Genomic DNA, 15135 nt, shown 5'->3' with positions numbered 1-15135 from the left:
GGAAGTCCAACCTGTAGAGGACAGAGTGGACATGGACTCTTTAAATGTTGAAGTGTCAAAACCAGGCCAAACCACAGGTGAAACATGACCTTTGACCTGTGACCTTTGACCTTCGGGCTGAAGCCACGGACCATGAGTCTGTTGGGTCTGTAGGAGGCCGTCTCGCTGAAGGACCCGTTGGGCTGCTGGACTCGCTGGATCAGCCAGTTGACCGACTCCGAAAGGGACTGGTGGTCCACGGGGACCAGTCCGTCTGCCAGAGCCAGAGTTTGGACCGCCTGAGCCGTGAGCCTGGGACACAATGGAGGACGGGTCAAACAGAACCTGGACCACAACCTGGACCCTACCTGAAGACCAGCTGGACCAGTGGTACCAGGGGACACGTGTCCAGGGGTTTTGTGTTCAAACCACAGACACACAAACACTGACCTCTGCTGTTTGTCCTTTAGTCTCCACTTTCATATTTAGGGACTGAGTTCAGTTTATATTCAGTTCAGTTCAGTTTATATTCAGTTCAGTTCAGTTTATATTCAGTTCAGTTTATATTCAGTTCAGTTCAGTTTATATTCAGTTCAGTTCAGTTTATATTCAGTTCAGTTTATATTCAGTTCAGTTTAGTTTATATTCAGTTCAGTTTATATTCAGTTCAGTTTAGTTTATATTCAGTTCAGTTTATATTCAGTTCAGTTCAGTTTATATTCAGTTCAGTTTATATTCAGTTCAGTTTATATTCAGTTCAGTTCAGTTTATATTCAGTTCAGTTTATATTCAGTTCAGTTCAGTTTATATTCAGTTCAGTTTATATTTAGTTCAGTTCAGTTTATATTCAGTTCAGTTTATATTCAGTTCAGTTCAGTTTATATTCAGTTCAGTTTATATTCAGTTCAGTTCAGTTTATATTCAGTTCAGTTTATATTCAGTTCAGTTTATATTTAGTTCAGTTCAGTTTATATTCAGTTCAGTTTATATTCAGTTCAGTTCAGTTTATATTCAGTTCAGTTCAGTTTATATTTAGTTCAGTTCAGTTTATATTCAGTTCAGTTTATATTCAGTTCAGTTTATATTTAGTTCAGTTCAGTTTATATTCAGTTCAGTTTATATTCAGTTCAGTTCAGTTTATATTCAGTTCAGTTTATATTCAGTTCAGTTCAGTTTATATTCAGTTCAGTTTATATTCAGTTCAGTTCAGTTTATATTCAGCCTCTACTGACATCAAATACTTATCCAGTCAAACAGACACTCACTGGCCACTTCATTAGGTACACCTGTACTCAGAGGTCAGAGGTCAGAGCAGACAGAAGAACCTCAAATAACCAGTGGATCTGACACAACATCCATGACATCCTGTCATTATGTCTGTTTGTTTATCTTCGTTTATTTGTCTATTTGTTTATGTTTGATTGTTTTTCTTTGTGTCTGTATATTTGTTTGTCTTTTTGTTTGTCTGTCTTTTTGTCTGTCTGTTTGTTTGTTTGTTTATCTGTCTGTCTGTCTGTCTGTCTCTCTGCTTGTCTGTTTATTTATTTTTCTGTTTGTTACCTCCGCCAAGGAGGTTATGTTTTTGCCAGGGTTTGTTTGTTTGTTTGTCTGTCCGTTAGTGTGCAACATAACTCAAAAAGTTATGGACAGATTTTGATGAAATTTTCAGGGTTTGTTGGAAATGGGATAAGGAAGAAATGATTAAATTTTGGTGGTGATCGGGGGTGGGGGGGCCCACAGGGGGGCCCATTTCCAACAAACCCTGAAAATTTCATCAAATCTGTCCATAACTTTTTGAGTTATGTTGCACACTAACGGACAGACAGACAAACAGACAAACAAACAAATAAACCCTGGCAAAAACATAACCTCCTTGGCGTGGGGGGGGGGGCCACTGATCAGCCTTGGCGGAGGTCTGTGCTCTCCGAGTGCTTCTAGTTTGTTTCTTTGTTTGCCTGTCTGTCTCTCTGTTCGTTTGTTTGTTTGTTGTGTGCTCTGACCAGGTGCTGGACTCCCTCCTCCTCCACATGCTGTAGGTGGCGTCTCCTTTTCTGAAGGAGCTGATGCTGATCAGACCTGAACAAACAAACACAATAAACAAACAAACCCAGTAAACACATGGTTCAGAACAGTAAACAGTAAACAGTATCCAGGACTGTCGGACCCTCTCTGATCCTCTGCCTCAGGTCTCCAGAGTTCTTCTGGATGTCTGCTCCCAGGACGTCCCACCGTCCCGTTGTCTCCAGGTAGCGATAAACGTGGATGAGGGGCAGGACTCCTCCAAGCTCCGCCTCCGCCGACCCCCCCCGGCAGGTTGATGAGCTTCTGGAGACCTTCAGGGTTATGAATGACCGACAGGACGTCCCCCAGGACCTCCCCTGAAACACAGCACACACATGGACTGAGCAGAGCTGGACACCGGGAGGGTGGCGCTGGCCCATCAGGGGGGCGGTGCCAGACAGGTGTGGTCATCACATGGAAGGTGTCTGTGGTTCTGCTGGTTTTACCGTTGATGGTCAGCTGTCTGTGTACGGGGGCGTGAGGGACCACGTTGGACGGTAGAACAGTCTTCAGCTGCACCAGCCGCTTCTCTGAACCTACAACACAACAGACAGAGTTAGGGAGGTAATAAACAGGTAACAAACAGTTTACAAACAGGTAACAAACAGGTAACAAACAGTTTACAAACAGGTAACAAACAGGTAACAAACAGGTAATAAACAGGTAATAAACAGGTAACAAACAGGTAACAAACAGGTAAAGGTAATAAACAGGTAATAACCAGGTAAAGTAAAGGTAATAAACAGGTAATAAACAGTTAAAAAAAACAGGTAATAAACAGGTAATAAACAGGTAAACAAGTCGGCTACAAGCTAGCGGGTCAACGGCTAGCCGGCTGCTGCCTGGTGCTAGCGCTGCTTGGCTAGCAGTCATAGGGGCTTGGAAACATCCATCCGTGGTCAGCACGTTCAGTTTCTCCATCCTGCAACCCCGCCGACTCAAACCAGCTACCACCCCTGGTGTTAACCCCCTGAACAAATCCAGACCTCCATCATCCACCTCCGGCACCGTCACAGCCCCAGCCATGGTACTACGCTACACATCAATGCAACTCCACCAGTTAAACCACCAGACGCCTCCTTCCATGGAACTCAAAGCCTCACTAAAAAGCTCCAAACTTCTTCTCCGTCCCCGCTACATCCACCGAAGCTCATGTCGCAAGTTTAATTACCATTTCACCACAATAAACAGTATTCCCTCTCTCTGGTCCGACCGCAGCATGTACACCGGCTTCCGCACTTCCGCATTACGTCATCAGAACGACTTCAGCGCTAACTCTTTCAACCTCCGCCCTATCCCCACTTCCGCATCATCGATTTCAAAACAAAAGCACCTGAAACTCGCCCTCTTCAACACACGGTCCCTCAACAATAAAAGCCTCATTCTTAATGAATTCATCATTGACAATAAACTGGATCTCCTCTGTCTCACCGAAACCTGGCAAAAACCCCTGGATTACCTTGCACTAAACCAAACCACCCCCGCTGGATACTCATACCTGGACAACCCACGCCCTGAGGGCCGTGGAGGAGGTATTGCTGCTATCTACCATCATGACCTCACTCCACGGCCTCTCTCCATACCCACTGCTTCTTCTTTTGAACACCTGGCTTTTAAACTGCCTGGTCCCTAAACCTCTCCTCATCGCCATCATCTACCGCCCCCCCCAAACCCAACCCATCCTTCCTATCAGATCTTTCAGAATTTATCACAGTACTGTCATCAACCTTACCATCTGTCCTACTGCTTGGCGATTTCAACCTCCACATTGATTCCCCTGACTGTAAAAATGCAAATGATTTCCTGGATTTACTCAAGTGCCTCAACTTCACCCAACACATAACCTTCCCCACCCACAGCCGCGGACATATCCTTGACCTGGTTTGCTCCACTGGCCTTCACATCCATAACATCTCCAGCACAGACCTCACCATCTCCGATCACCTGGCTATCACATTGGATATCAATATACCCACCCCCCAGCCCAAACAAGACCGCACAATAACCTTCCGAAATCTTAAGTCCATCTGCTCAGCCTCTCTCTCCACCTGCATATCTAATGCTCTTTCTGACTCCACCCTCCCTGTTAACCCAACCCCCACAGACCTCGTCAACATCTACAATAACACACTGTCCACTTCCCTCAACCAACTGGCCCCCAGGAAAACAAAAACTGTTACTTTCACTCACTCAGCCCCCTGGTACACCACGGAACTTCACAAACTCAAAAAACAACTCAGACAGCTTGAACGCCTTCACAACAAAACAGGACTAACCGTACACACCCTCGCCTACAAAGAACACATGCACCTGTACCAAACCTCACTTAACAAAGCCCGCTCCGCCTATTACTCCGGCGTCATTCACACTGGATCCTCCAACCCCCGCTCTCTGTTTTCCACCATCAACAAACTCCTCAAACCTCATGACAACATCCCATCATCTTTCACCCCTGAAAAATGCAATAACTTTCTATCATTTTTTCACTCCAAAATTGACAATATTCACGACCAGCTTGCCTCTTCCTCCGCCATCACCTCTGACCCAGAACCCATTCTTCCCCCACCCACAGACAAACGGCTCTCCCTCTTCTCAACCATAACTTCTGACGAACTCCCTGAATTACTCTCCAGCATGAAATCATCCACTAGCCCTCTGGATCCCATCCCCTCCCCCTTTATCAAAGCCTGTCTCACCCCTCTCGCCCCACTCATCACTGAGACCATCAACTCTTCCCTAACCACTGGTACAGTCCCCCTACCTCTCAAGACTGCTGCCATCACTCCCCTCCTTAAGAAACCCGGCCTAGATTCCAATGACCCCAATAACTTCAGACCAATTTCCAACCTCCCATTTCTGTCAAAAATACTGGAAAGAGTTGTCGCAGCTCAACTCAAGCAATATCTCCTCTCCAACAAACTGTACGAAACATTTCAATCTGGTTTCCGTTCACATCACAGCACTGAAACCGCCCTACTCAAAGTTACCAATGACATCTTACTCTCCTCTGACTCCGGTTCCCTCACCATCCTCCTTCTCCTCGACCTCAGTGCAGCTTTCGACACCATCAATCACTCAATCCTCCTCCGCCGTCTGCACTCCATTGGAATCACTGACTCTGCCCTTTCCTGGTTCACCTCTTACCTGTCCGACAGATTTCACTTCATCTCCATCAACAACCACAAATCGCACACCACCCCAGTATCACATGGTGTCCCTCAAGGCTCTGTGCTTGGCCCCATACTCTTCATCTTGTACATACTTCCGCTCGGTCATATCATCCGTCACCATGGTCTCCACTTTCACTGTTATGCTGACGACACCCAGCTATACATCTCCACTAAAGCCATCACCCCCGCCATTCTCTCCACCATCACCAACTGCCTCACCGACATTAAAACCTGGATGACAAACAACTTTCTCAAACTCAACAGCAATAAAACTGAAATCATCATTTTTGGACCAAAATCTCTTCTCCCCTCCTCCCAGAATTTCTCACTCTCCATCGATGGTCACTCAGTCACCCCCTCTCCCCTGGCCAGAAACCTCGGCATCATCATGGACCCCACCCTTTCCTTCAAATCACACATCAGTCATGTCACCAAAACTTCCTTCCTTCATCTTCACAACATCGCACGCCTCCGCCCCACCCTCTCCCCCTCAGCTGCCGAAACACTCATCCATGCCTTCATCACCTCCAGACTAGATTATTGTAACAGCATTCTTTATGGCCTTCCTTCCACTGCCCTCCAAAAATTACAGTATGTTCAGAACTCAGCCGCCCGGTTACTCACCCACTCCCGCTCCAGAGATCACATCACACCCATCCTCCGTCAACTTCACTGGCTCCCTGTTCAACAACGCATTAACTTCAAGATCCTCCTCATCACCTACAAAGCCCTACACAACCTTGCCCCCCCTTACCTGACTGATTTACTTCACCGCCACTCCCCTACTCGCCGCCTCCGCTCTGCAGGTGCTAACCTTCTCACCCCCATCACCAAGACTAAGTTCCGTACCCTGGGTGACAGGGCTTTTGCCATCGCCGCCCCCACCCTCTGGAACTCTCTACCCATTCACATCCAGAACTCTGACACAGTCACCTCATTCAAAAGCCAACTCAAATCCCACCTCTTCAGATCATCATTCGAAAACTGACCGCCCACTCAACCTCCTCCACTCTCACATACCTTCTTTTGTGTGTTTTTCTTTAATCAATATTTGTCTCTGTATTTGTTCTTCGATTACCATTTAGCATTAACTTTGTATCTGTTTACCCGTTGGATGTATGTTTGTCCCTTGGTTGTTTTTTGTAAAGCGTCTTTGAGTACTTAGAAAAGCGCTATATAAAACTGATGTATTATTATTATTATTATTATTATTATTATTATTATTATTATTAAAGTAAAGGTAACAAACAGGTAATAAACAGGTAACAAACAGGTAACAAACAGGTAATAAACAGGTAATATACAGGTAACAAACAGGTAACAAACAGGTAATAAACAGGTAACAAACAGGTAATAAACAGGTAATATACAGGTAAAGTAAAGGTAATAAACAGGTAAAAAACAGGTAATAAACAGGTAACAAACAGGTAATAAACAGGTAAGGTAAAGGTAGAACAGTCTTCAGCTGCACCAGGTTCTCTGAACCTTCAACACAAACACACACGTCTCTCCCTAACAGAGTTAACAGAGTAAAGGTAATAAACAGGTAAAGTACAGGTAAGGTAGTAGTAAAGTAGTGTTAACAGGTGAGCTGTGGGTACCGTACCGTACAGACCCTGGGGGTCTAGTCTTCCTCCGATCATCCCCACCGTCTTCACTCCTTCAGGCTGAAAACACAAACACGTCTTCATCAGAATCCATCAGTGTTTGTTTGAACACATGCCTGTTTTCACACAGATCTGAGGTGGTCTGTACTGTGGTTGTTTCCAGTTCAGATAAATGTTCGTACGTCAGTCAGCTTTATTCATGTGAAACATCATGCAGACCCTGTGGTCATGTTCTAGACCGGTGGAGACCCTATGGTGGTGTTCTAGACTGGTGGAGACCCTGTGGTGGTGTTCTAGACCGGTGGAGACCCTGTGGTGGTGTTCTAGACCGGTGGAGACCCTGTGGTGGTGTTCTAGACCGGTGGAGACCCTGTGGTGGTGGTGGCTGGTGGATAAAGGGTTAAACCCCTGAAGGGTCAGAACCTACCACCACTCGCAGCGTCTTCTCCAGGACATCCTGGACTCCCTGCTGAGTCTTCAGGCTGAAGCGCAGGGTGTGTTCTCCCGGTTCTATACCCATCAGGATGAAGCTCACCGGACGATTCCCATCGGCAGGAAGTGGGTTCCAGCTGCAGGAAGTGGAGCGAAGCCCCGCCCCCGAGTTATCCGGCTGAGAGTGGAGTAAACAGACCTCCGGACCGACCGTCAGCGTCACGCAAAACTGAGGACGACAAACCACATGAAAAACTAATGCTAACTAATGCTAACAAATGCTAATGCTAACTAATGCTTGTATTTGGCCTTCTGGTTTCATAAAGCATCAAACTCCAGTAAAATCAGATGTGGAGAAAAGACGGAACATGGTGCAAAGATGATATTTTAAAAACAAAACTGATCAAAAACTGTCTTTAGATCATGTCAACCACACGGGGTCACTACAATGAATGTGACTGAATATGACTTTAATTGAGTAATAATAAAACTTTGGTTCAGATCCTCCAGTTCCACGTCCATTTCTAGGTTTTTTTTTCTGTGTGAACCATCTTTTCTGAATATCTTGATGGATTTTTGACTCAATGGGACGAACCTGTTTCAGATAATTCTTTGGAACCTCAGATAGGACATTTACGGATCACAAATTTGCGTTAATACTTTGTTTTTGAGAGAGGTGACTGAGGTGTTCATTAGCATAGCCACATTTGTTGAGCAGTGTGGACATTTTATAGACGGTCCTTTGACGGATGTATTAATAATGACCCTGATAGTTCCCAGAAGGCTTTGCTGTGTGCTTCCACTTGCCTCCATACGTCACTAGTATGTGGTGGTCATTGGTTCAGGGGCTCCTCCCTCTAGAGGTTAGTCCGCCCTACGAGGGCAGCTCAGGTTTATAGGCTCGGTCCTCCACATGAACAGTTTCAGAAACTCATTGTAATTGTTAGAATGTTTTTTTTCACCTTGTACAATATGACACAGTGATTCCTTTGAAGCCATTTTGTTGTAGTTGATAGTTCTGGATTCTAAGTTTCCATGACGTTTGTGATGTGCTAAGCTAAAGCTAACTGTGCTAATTTTTTTTATAATGGACACTGAGCAGAACTACCAGTCGTGACTGATCCACCACGTTATTGTATTTTCTTTACGTTCAGACTTAATTTGCCTTCGAGGTCTACCTGAGACTCCTCCTTCTCCCACCCCGTGGGACAACACTGAACAATTTATACAACGCAGATGGGAAATCACCCCCACTGGTTACATATGTGGTGTCTGATGGGCGGTGGATTCGTACCATGACGCTGTCGACCATCTGGTTGTACACGGAGCCTCTGAGCTCCAGCTGCTCACCTCGGACCACCTGATAGGGCAACGGTACGTCCACACTGAGCGGTAGGCGGACCGACACCTGAACCAGGTCCGCAATGCACATACCTGACAGGAAGTACACGGTCAACAGGTTGACAGACAGGTCCAGAAACAGACAGAATGAAGCACAGGATCCTTTAAAATATGAACTAATGGAACTGAAATCACACGTTTTTACTGAAATGATGGATTAGTTGAGGATTAATTGAAGCCAACCAGGACCTCGGCACCAGAAAACTGACCGTTGTTGAAGACTCCGACCGCTCTGATCTGCCATGTGGTCAATGAGTCCGGTAAAGTCCTGCTGAGGGTCAGCTGACCTGGACTGGACACGCAAACACAGATTTATACAAATATGATGACATCAACCTCCACAGAACATCCATCCACAAAGCACCATTAGCCTTCTATTAGCCACTGTTAGCATCACCTTTGACTCCATTAGTATTAGCACCTTCAATAGCAGATCTTCAGATACAACTGAATGAAAAATAGAAGCAGTTTCTTTTCTTGTGATATCTTAAAGTAGTGTGGAATCGCTTCACCAAATACTGGGTTTTCCCACTAATTGTGCAAATTCTCTCCAAAAACCAAAGTGAAAACAGAGTCAGAGCAGTGTCTGTCATTAATCTGTCAAGAGGACTCAGGTTTATCTGGATTTTCAGTTTTTTAACTGGATCTAAAGGAGTTCACCCAACTCCACCTCCATCACAACTAACATGGACTGATACTGACACTACACACAGAACTTCTGCTGGTACATCTACACATCTGTTGGTACATCTACACATCTGTTGGTACTTCTACACATCTGTTGGTACATCTACACATCTGTTGGTACGTCTACACATCTGTTGGTACTTCTACACATCTGTTGGTACGTCTACACATCTGTTGGTACTTCTACACATCTGTTGGTACGTCTACACATCTGTTGGTACATCTACACATCTGTTGGTACATCTACACATCTGTTGGTACATCTACACATCTGTTGGTACGTCTACACATCTGTTGGTACTTCTACACATCTGTTGGTACATCTACACATCTGTTGGTACATCTACACATCTGTTGGTACGTCTACACATCTGTTGGTACATCTACACATCTGTTGGTACATCTACACATCTGTTGGTACGTCTACACATCTGTTGGTACTTCTACACATCTGTTGGTACATCTACACATCTGTTGGTACTTCTACACATCTGTTGGTACATCTACACATCTGTTGGTACATCTACACATCTGTTGGTACGTCTACACATCTGTTGGTACTTCTACACATCTGTTGGTACATCTACACATCTGTTGGTACTTCTACACATCTGTTGGTACATCTACACATCTGTTGGTACATCTACACATCTGTTGGTACGTCTACACATCTGTTGGTACTTCTCTGCTGCTGTGGGTACTTCCTGGTCTTTGGTAGATTTGATCGGACTCACCTGCTGCGCTGAACCTCCCATAACCAACTCTCTGGGAAGTAACTCCTGACCAGAATCGGAATGTCGTCAAAGTCGTTTTCCATCTCTGCAAAAACACGTTAAACTGTCAGATCCTCAGTGTCTCAGCGTCCTCTGAATCCGACTTTAAGACGTGCCTCCTGTTTTCCTTCAGTTGGAGGGGATGTGGTCCAGACTCACCTCCTCTGGCTAGTTTCTGGTTGCCATCCAGGCTCCTCTGGACGCATTCGCAGCAGATGGTGAAGGCCCTTTGGCACAGGAGTTTTCCTGCAAACCTCTGCTCGGCAAACTTTTGGCAGGTCAGTCCCTTTGGACTGTGTTTCAGAGCCTCGAGACAGCAGTTTTTGAGGAAATCAACTGAGAAACGCTCCGCTGCCCAGGAATGAACACTTGAGTAAGACTCCGAAAACCTTCAGAAACCTCAACAAAAACCTCCTGGAACTTCCTAAAACATTCTGAAACATCCTAAGACCTACCTTTGACATCAACCATGTTGGGTTTGATTGACAGTTCACTGACTTCTACAACTTCTGTGTATTAGTTGTGTGTCTTACCTCTCTTTGTGCACTCGTCGCTCACGGCTCGTTTTGGACGCACGGCCACAGTACACGCCTCATCTGCACATGAACACAACACAAACATACACCAGGGTTATCGATGGTCCTCTTTTGAAGAATTTTGTTTTAAATGAGTAAAACAGGAAATTTGGGGATGAAAAAAACTATTTAGTCAAAAAAGATTAAAAAACAAAAAAATTAAAATATTGTGACGTCACATCTAATCTCATTTCTAATTTTTTTTTTGTCTTAAGTCGTCTACATACTGCTGGTCGACGCCTGTGCGTTGGCGTTGGTGATGAAGGTGAGTCCGGCCAATCGGAACACGTCTGCGTTGTCTCTGCCTCCGCCTCCTCCACAGCCCTGATCGCTCTTCTCGATGTGACGTAGAACCTGCAGGAAACACCTGGATGTCAAAGACACGACAAGGTGTCGGTGAGCATCGCACTGAGCATGTGTCAGCCGGTTACCGTGGAAATGGGATCTTTGTAGTCGGGTCGTAGCGTGAGGACGCCTGAGTCCACAGCGGACAGCGCCACCAGTCCCCTCTGATTGGTCCTGATGGTCATCTGCAGAGTGTCCTTCGGTCTGTGGTCCTGACCCTGATAGGTCAACTCGGTCTGAAACGTGGACGTGAAACATTAACCCTTTGTGTTAATGAGACTTTGATGGGTAGAAACGTCCAAACCAGATGTTCAAGGATCTAAACATGTGTTTGGATTCAACCAGAACAGAAGAGAGAGGTTCTACCTGAAGACCAGAGTCTGATCGGACTGTTTAGCACAGTCTGTCTGTCTGTGCTAAACAGTCATTTATGCAGTGTCAAATTTTACATCGCTGTTTTTGGGCCAACCAAAAGACGGCGCAGATTTTCTCTGATGTAAATCCAAACTCTACCTGGTGTGGTGCTGCTCCTGCTAATCATGTTCACATGTTTTGGTCTTGCTCAAAACTTAATACTCTTTGGAATAACATTTTTGCTTTGATTAGCACTGCTTTGGGTAAATCAGTGAAACCACGCCCCCTACTGGTCATTTTTGGAGTTTCCTCTCCTGCACTGGGATTGTCCAAAATCCACAGTGACTCCATAGCTTTTTGTCACTATTGAACCGTCGTATGATTCTCTTTAAGTGGAAGGAACCTCTGACACCCACTTTTGTGCAATGGGTGCATGATTTAGTTTTCTTTTTAAAGTTGGAAAAGATTAAGTTTTCCGTTCGTGGACAAATTAATTTGTTTTATCAACAATGGAATCCTTTTTTCTCTACTGTCAACAAGAGTGTCCTGCTGTCTCCTATGTCCTCTTCATGGACAAATGTGTTGTTAGTTTACATTATATTAATTCCTAATCAGCCCTGACTATTGGAAAGAGGAGTTGATGACATTATTTAGCTTGTTGGGGTTTTGTTTGTTTGTTTTTTTGGTTTGTTTTTGGATTTTTTTCTTCTTTTTGGGGGGTTTTAATACAGTGTTTTTCAACCTTGGGGTCGGGCCCCCTGTGGGGTTGCCTGAAATTTCTAGTAATTGATTAAAAATTAAAATAAACTTACTAATAACAAATATATGGTGAGTTGACAGAGACAATCCCAATCCATAAAAGACATGACGAACTCTGAAGTTGAAACTGCAGCACTGTGGTTCTGTTTCTGTGTCAAATGTTCATTGTGGTCAGTTTCAGATGCTGCAGCTCTTTCATAATTCATAGTTTCAGTTCTTGTTTGTTCAGTATTAATTGTCCTCCTTGTAAATCACAGCTGGACTGACTGGACAGATCCTGACCAAGGAAAATAACATTCTCCCTTTGTGCAGTAATCTACACCTGGATTTACTGCCTCTGTCCACAATAATATGCATTATATAGACTAAATGTCTTCTAATGTTAACATTTATTTGCAACATAGTATAGCAAACTATTACATGATCCAAAACAAATTAATTTTAGTTAAAAAAAAAAAAAAAAAGTCTCCATTTTGAATGTCTGGGGTCGCCAGAAATTTGTGATGTTAAAATGGGGTCACAAACCAAAAACTGTTGGAAACCACTGTTTTAATAGGTTTGTTGTATAATTTTTTGTATGTATTACAGGGTGGGGAAGCAAAATGTACAATATTTTGAGGCAGGGATTGAAAGACAGTGTATGACCAATTAGTTTATTGAAAGTCAGGAGAATTTATTTGCCACAAGAAAATGTCCATAATAGAAAATGTTTTTATTCTATGTGTCCTCCTTCTTTCTCAATAACTGCCTTCACACGCTTCCTGAAACTTGCGCAAGTGTTCCTCAAATATTGGGGTGACAACTTCTCCCATTCTTCTTTAATAGTATCTTCCAGACTTTCTGGTAATAGTTTTGCTCATAGTCATTCTCTTCTTTCCATTAGAAACAGTCTTTATGGACACTCCAACTATTTTTGAAATCTCCTTTGGTGTGACGAGTGCATTCAGCAAATCACACACTCTTTGACGTTTGCTTTCCTGATTACTCATATGGGCAAAAGTTTGTGAAAAGGTATGGATAATAGTGTTAGGTATGATTATGACATCAGTATATGTTTGGGTTCAAAACAACTGACGTAGTGTCTGCTGAGAAAAAACAACTAAATGTTCAGTGTACATTTGGCTTCCCCACCCTGTACGTCTGTGTGGTTCCTTATGTATAAGTACATGTTTATGTAAATGTATAATTTGAAAAAAAAATAAATAAAGAAAAGTCTGACCTGATGGATGAAGCAGTTTACAGAGAATGGGTGGACTTCCTGTACCTGCAGCCCGTTGACGCATGTTCCTGCCACATCCAACCAGATGGAGTCGGCCACCAGTTCAGACGTCCCCTCTCCGCCCACGATGTAGTAAACCAGCAGGCGGACGGACGGCACCATGGCCTCCGTCACCATGAAGCTCACACTCTGACTGTTGTCGGAGCTACGGACGAAGTTCTGACTGCCGTAGTGGACCACCTTCCCTTTGGACAGAACCTGAAAAGATGCCCGCCGCATCAGTCAGAGGTCAGCGGTTACTACGGCAACAGGACGAGCACCAACATCGGCAAGAAGAGTCAAAGCAGTGAAACTCCTACAGCACAGGTGTCAAACATGCGGCCCGGGGGCCAAATCTGGCCCACCAAAGGTTCCATTCCCACAGGATGAAAGTGCATAAATGAACCTGAACAGTCCAGGTTTTCCAAATCCTTTTGGTTCAGGTTCCACATACAGACCAATGAGATCTACAGTCAAAATAACAACACAATAACCCAGAAATAATGACAACTACAAATTTTCTTTGTAAAATGTTATGTGGAAAAAATTGAAGTGAAAAAAATAAGATTACGCTGTGAGAATATTTACATTTACAAAACTATTGTTTCACAATAAAACACAAATAAATACATAAATAAAAACAAAGATGAACAACCTGAAATGTGCAATTTGAACAATATTCTGTCTGTTCCTAAATGTTTGGTGCATTTATGGATCCACTAGGATCTGGAGTTGTGTTTATAATAACAGATGGAATATTGTAGAAATTGTTTAAATTTTAGTTCCAAACTCCAACATTTGAACAATATTCTGCCTGTTCCCAAATGTTTATGGAACACTGTGTGTAAATGTACATGTAGAAATAAGACGTCCAGGCAGAATAGTGTTAAAATTGCACTAATTTTTCAAATGAAATTCCTGTTTGTTCAGGTTATTCACATATTTGTTGTAAAATGTAAACATTTTCATAATTTAATTGGGTTTTTTGAACTAAAACAGAAAGAAAAACTTGGATTTGTCATTATTTATAGGTTATTAAGTCATTATTTTACTGGTCTGGTCCGCTGCAGATCAAACTGGGCTGAATATGGAACTGAACCAGAATGAGTTTGACAGTCCTGTCCTCCAGTGTCCTGAACTCACCAGGAAGTTGAGGGTTCTGATTGACAGGAAAGAGGGCGTGGCTGAGTACACTTTGATGTTGGCGTACTGTCCGACAACAGGGCGGCGTCCGAGAGCAGGCGGGTCGATGTACAGGTAACGCTGATTCGGAGAAAAGTACGTCACCGCGGGCAGAGTCAGAGTGGCCTGACTGGCATCAGGGAGGGAGGGGTCAGAGGTCACGAACTGTAAACAACAACAGGAGAGGTCAAAGGTCATGAATGGTTGAACACCTTACTCCTCTTCCTCCTTGGTCTCTTGGCTCCTCCTCCTCACCTTTAGCTCCGCCCTCAGGGTTTCCTGTGGCGTGTTGCAGACGAACACCGCCAGGCCGTTTGCGTTGCTGGTGGCGCTGTCGGGCTGACAGGGCATGTCCTCGCCGTCCCGCCCCCGTCTGAACATCAGACGCTCCAGAAGACGGACTCGCACCCGACTCACAGGTTTGTTCAGGTGGTCTTTCACCGACACCTGGGCCAAAACACAGGTCAGCACACCCACAACCGATACTCCGCATGGGCCTTAAACAGCGCCATGTTACCAATTCACAAGGCTTGGACCTGAATGCACAAGACT

At 44.3% G+C, this 15135-nt stretch overlaps 1 protein-coding gene across 1 annotated transcript in view; it reads right to left on the bottom strand.

The window, feature by feature from the left end:
- Window positions 1–15135, bottom strand: part of c5 (complement component 5) — a 42105-nt gene that overhangs the window by 7054 nt on the left and 19916 nt on the right. The window contains 17 exon segments of the mRNA XM_030143158.1: window positions 132–291; window positions 1980–2055; window positions 2144–2285; window positions 2287–2357; window positions 2487–2576; window positions 6817–6877; window positions 7245–7478; window positions 8544–8683; window positions 8860–8942; window positions 10072–10156; window positions 10270–10461; window positions 10644–10706; window positions 10913–11039; window positions 11117–11266; window positions 13408–13620; window positions 14545–14748; window positions 14839–15030. Of these exon segments, the coding sequence (XP_029999018.1) occupies window positions 132–291; window positions 1980–2055; window positions 2144–2285; window positions 2287–2357; window positions 2487–2576; window positions 6817–6877; window positions 7245–7478; window positions 8544–8683; window positions 8860–8942; window positions 10072–10156; window positions 10270–10461; window positions 10644–10706; window positions 10913–11039; window positions 11117–11266; window positions 13408–13620; window positions 14545–14748; window positions 14839–15030 (2283 nt within the window).

This window comes from Sphaeramia orbicularis, chromosome 9, assembly GCF_902148855.1.
Source record: "Sphaeramia orbicularis chromosome 9, fSphaOr1.1, whole genome shotgun sequence".
In the NCBI taxonomy this organism is placed as follows: Eukaryota; Metazoa; Chordata; class Actinopteri; order Kurtiformes; family Apogonidae; genus Sphaeramia; species Sphaeramia orbicularis.
This window is presented reverse-complemented; position numbering and strand designations above follow the sequence as displayed.